Genomic DNA, 2,456 nt, shown 5'->3' on the forward strand with positions numbered 1-2,456 from the left:
ATTCCCGAATGACTTAATCAAGACACTTGTGAAAGTTTCTGTCTCAGAAATTTTCAAATTAGTTTCTTTCGATGTCCTCCATGATAAGATCTTTTAAACATTTAGTCATTCCTATTACTTCTTCTCAGATCCTATTGATAAAACAAATTTTATTATTTCATTAAAAATAAACATGGTCCATGCATTATCTCATTGCATAGAACAACTTAGCCCATCATGTAGTCCAGTAGTGTTTACAGAGGAGTAGTTATGGAGTTTTTGCAGAGTATTGGGATACTATTTGTGTTGTTCTTAAAGAAAATCTGAATTGATTGGATTTTCCTGAGAAAAGAGTTGGATTTCGGTTGGGTTGTAGTTGTTTTCAAATCATTATCTTTAACTCTTGAAACTTACGAAAGTTTACGATAATAAGAGAGTGAGAAAAACACTTTCCACAAACCTAGGGGCTAATTCTCACATTCGTATAAGTACAAATTCGATCATACGAGATTGTTTTCCAATTGGGATCTTTGATAAGGAATCGATACGTTTTATTCCATTTCGAAGTCTGATAATAGAAAAAATATTTGATTTTTAAGGATAATTTCCTCTGGAAACAGTGTAATAAATATTTTTACTACTTCAACGATAATTTCACAATCTATTGCAATCCCCAAACTCTTTCAATTCGATTCTATAGCAAATATTTAGTCTTCACCCACCAAAACATACAATACCCCAAACATAAATACTATGTGTTGATTGATAAGAACCATTACAACAGCAACAACAAGAACCATATATGATAGTGAAGAGGAAGTAGCGATTATATTAAGTTTAATCAAATTAATTGTTATTTAATGCCAGTTAAATGAATTTATCAATAAATTAATATATCACGTTTTAATAGTCTGTTATGCCGTTAGTTTGTAATTATAATATTTATTTACTTAATTGTAAATATTTTTCATAATTTAACATTTGTTTTTATTTTTCATTTGCAGAATATAAATTACCATTTGAATCCAATACCAATGTCGTTCAGTTTCAGTAATTATAGAAAATCTTTTAAAATGTCGAAATTATTGAATGGATTTCACAATGGCAACGTTGCCATATCACCAGAACTGGTAGAATCACAACCGCAAATTGTGAAAAATGTTCTAAAAACACGACGTCCGAGTAGTAAGGTAAGCGTTCTTATAGTTTAAGAAAAATGCTTAAATCAAAAAATTTTCTAAATCTTTTAAAATCAATAAAATAGTTTTAAGAAGAGTACAATTTTTTTAAATTTATAATTTTCACATTTATTTCTTTGTAGTTTTGGATATTTTCCATGATTATTGAACGGAGTCGTCCCAAAGGTAATCATGAATTAGAAGACGCTGAAACGTCTTTGGAAACACCATTACAATATGAACAGCAACCTTTGGAGGAACAAGTTTGTCTTTTGCGTGACAGTCCATTTAGAATATTAAGGGTAAGTGATTGTTTGTGTCATTGTCATTATCATTATCAAGTTCAAATGTTCAAAGGACTTATTTAAGTTATAAGTCTGTCTGTCTGCTCCTTTTGTATGGAGTGCATATAAAAAACTGCATTTTAGAGAATGAGTACAAGTGTTCTTAATATTTTTGTGTTTTTATAAAAGCCTTTCTTTTCTCTAAGGAATTAAATAGCATATGAAATATATTTTTTTAAAGTAAATAGTTTTTTTTTTAAATTAAAAATTCATATTTTTTAGTGAAATCTCTAATTTAAAAGAAATATATTTGCTTGGAAAATTTGAATTTTTGTGAATAATCTTGAAAAATTAAAATTTTAAGTGAAAATCTTAATTTTCATTTAAGAAAATGTAGAATTTTTAGTATAAAATCGAATTTGACCGATATTTGGAGTATTATAACTGCCACAACTCTAACTGTATATTTAGAACAAAAATAAAAGAACCAAATAATCTAAAACATAAAAAAATTAATTCTGTAGAAGTTGAAATACAATCATAAAATAAATAACATTACTTTCCCTTGAACTATTTATAATCAAAATGGGCAGACCAACAGTGGTGGGCGTGGTCTTTCTATAATATTAAAATAATTTAATTTATATGGGTGGTGTCAAGCACATTTTTTCCACTATATACATATGGATATGGATGTCAAAATTTTAAAGATCTAGTTACATTAGTATCTTAGATAAATGCATTTTTGTAGTTCGTAAAGTCATTACCGAAATGTTCTCATGAAAGTCAAAGTAGTTCGTAGGGCACCCAAAACTTCTTCATAAAAGTCAATCCATATTTCTCCTAAATATATTAATGTTTCACAGAGCATGTTTCTCAAATTTTACTTTATATGGGAGGTGTCAAGTATATCTATCTATCTATCTATCTATTTATCTATCTATCTATCTATCTATCTATCTATCTATCTATCTATCTATCTATCTATCTATCTATCTATCTATCTATCTATCTA

At 27.7% G+C, this 2,456-nt stretch overlaps 1 protein-coding gene across 2 annotated transcripts in view; it reads left to right on the top strand.

Annotated features, from left to right (window-relative positions):
• The first annotated feature begins 989 nt into the window (after positions 1-989).
• The window catches only part of LOC111678984 (transient receptor potential cation channel subfamily A member 1), a 60,894-nt gene continuing 59,427 nt past the window's right edge, over positions 990-2,456 (top strand). For both annotated transcript variants that reach the window (XM_046952754.1, XM_046952755.1), the window contains exons 1-2: positions 990-1,169; positions 1,301-1,459. In XM_046952754.1, coding sequence (XP_046808710.1) covers positions 1,014-1,169; positions 1,301-1,459 — 315 coding nt within the window. In that variant the 5' untranslated portion in view covers positions 990-1,013. The remainder of the gene's footprint in view (positions 1,170-1,300; positions 1,460-2,456) is intronic.

The sequence above is a fragment of the Lucilia cuprina genome, chromosome 5 (assembly GCF_022045245.1).
Source record: "Lucilia cuprina isolate Lc7/37 chromosome 5, ASM2204524v1, whole genome shotgun sequence".
Taxonomy (NCBI): Eukaryota; Metazoa; Arthropoda; class Insecta; order Diptera; family Calliphoridae; genus Lucilia; species Lucilia cuprina.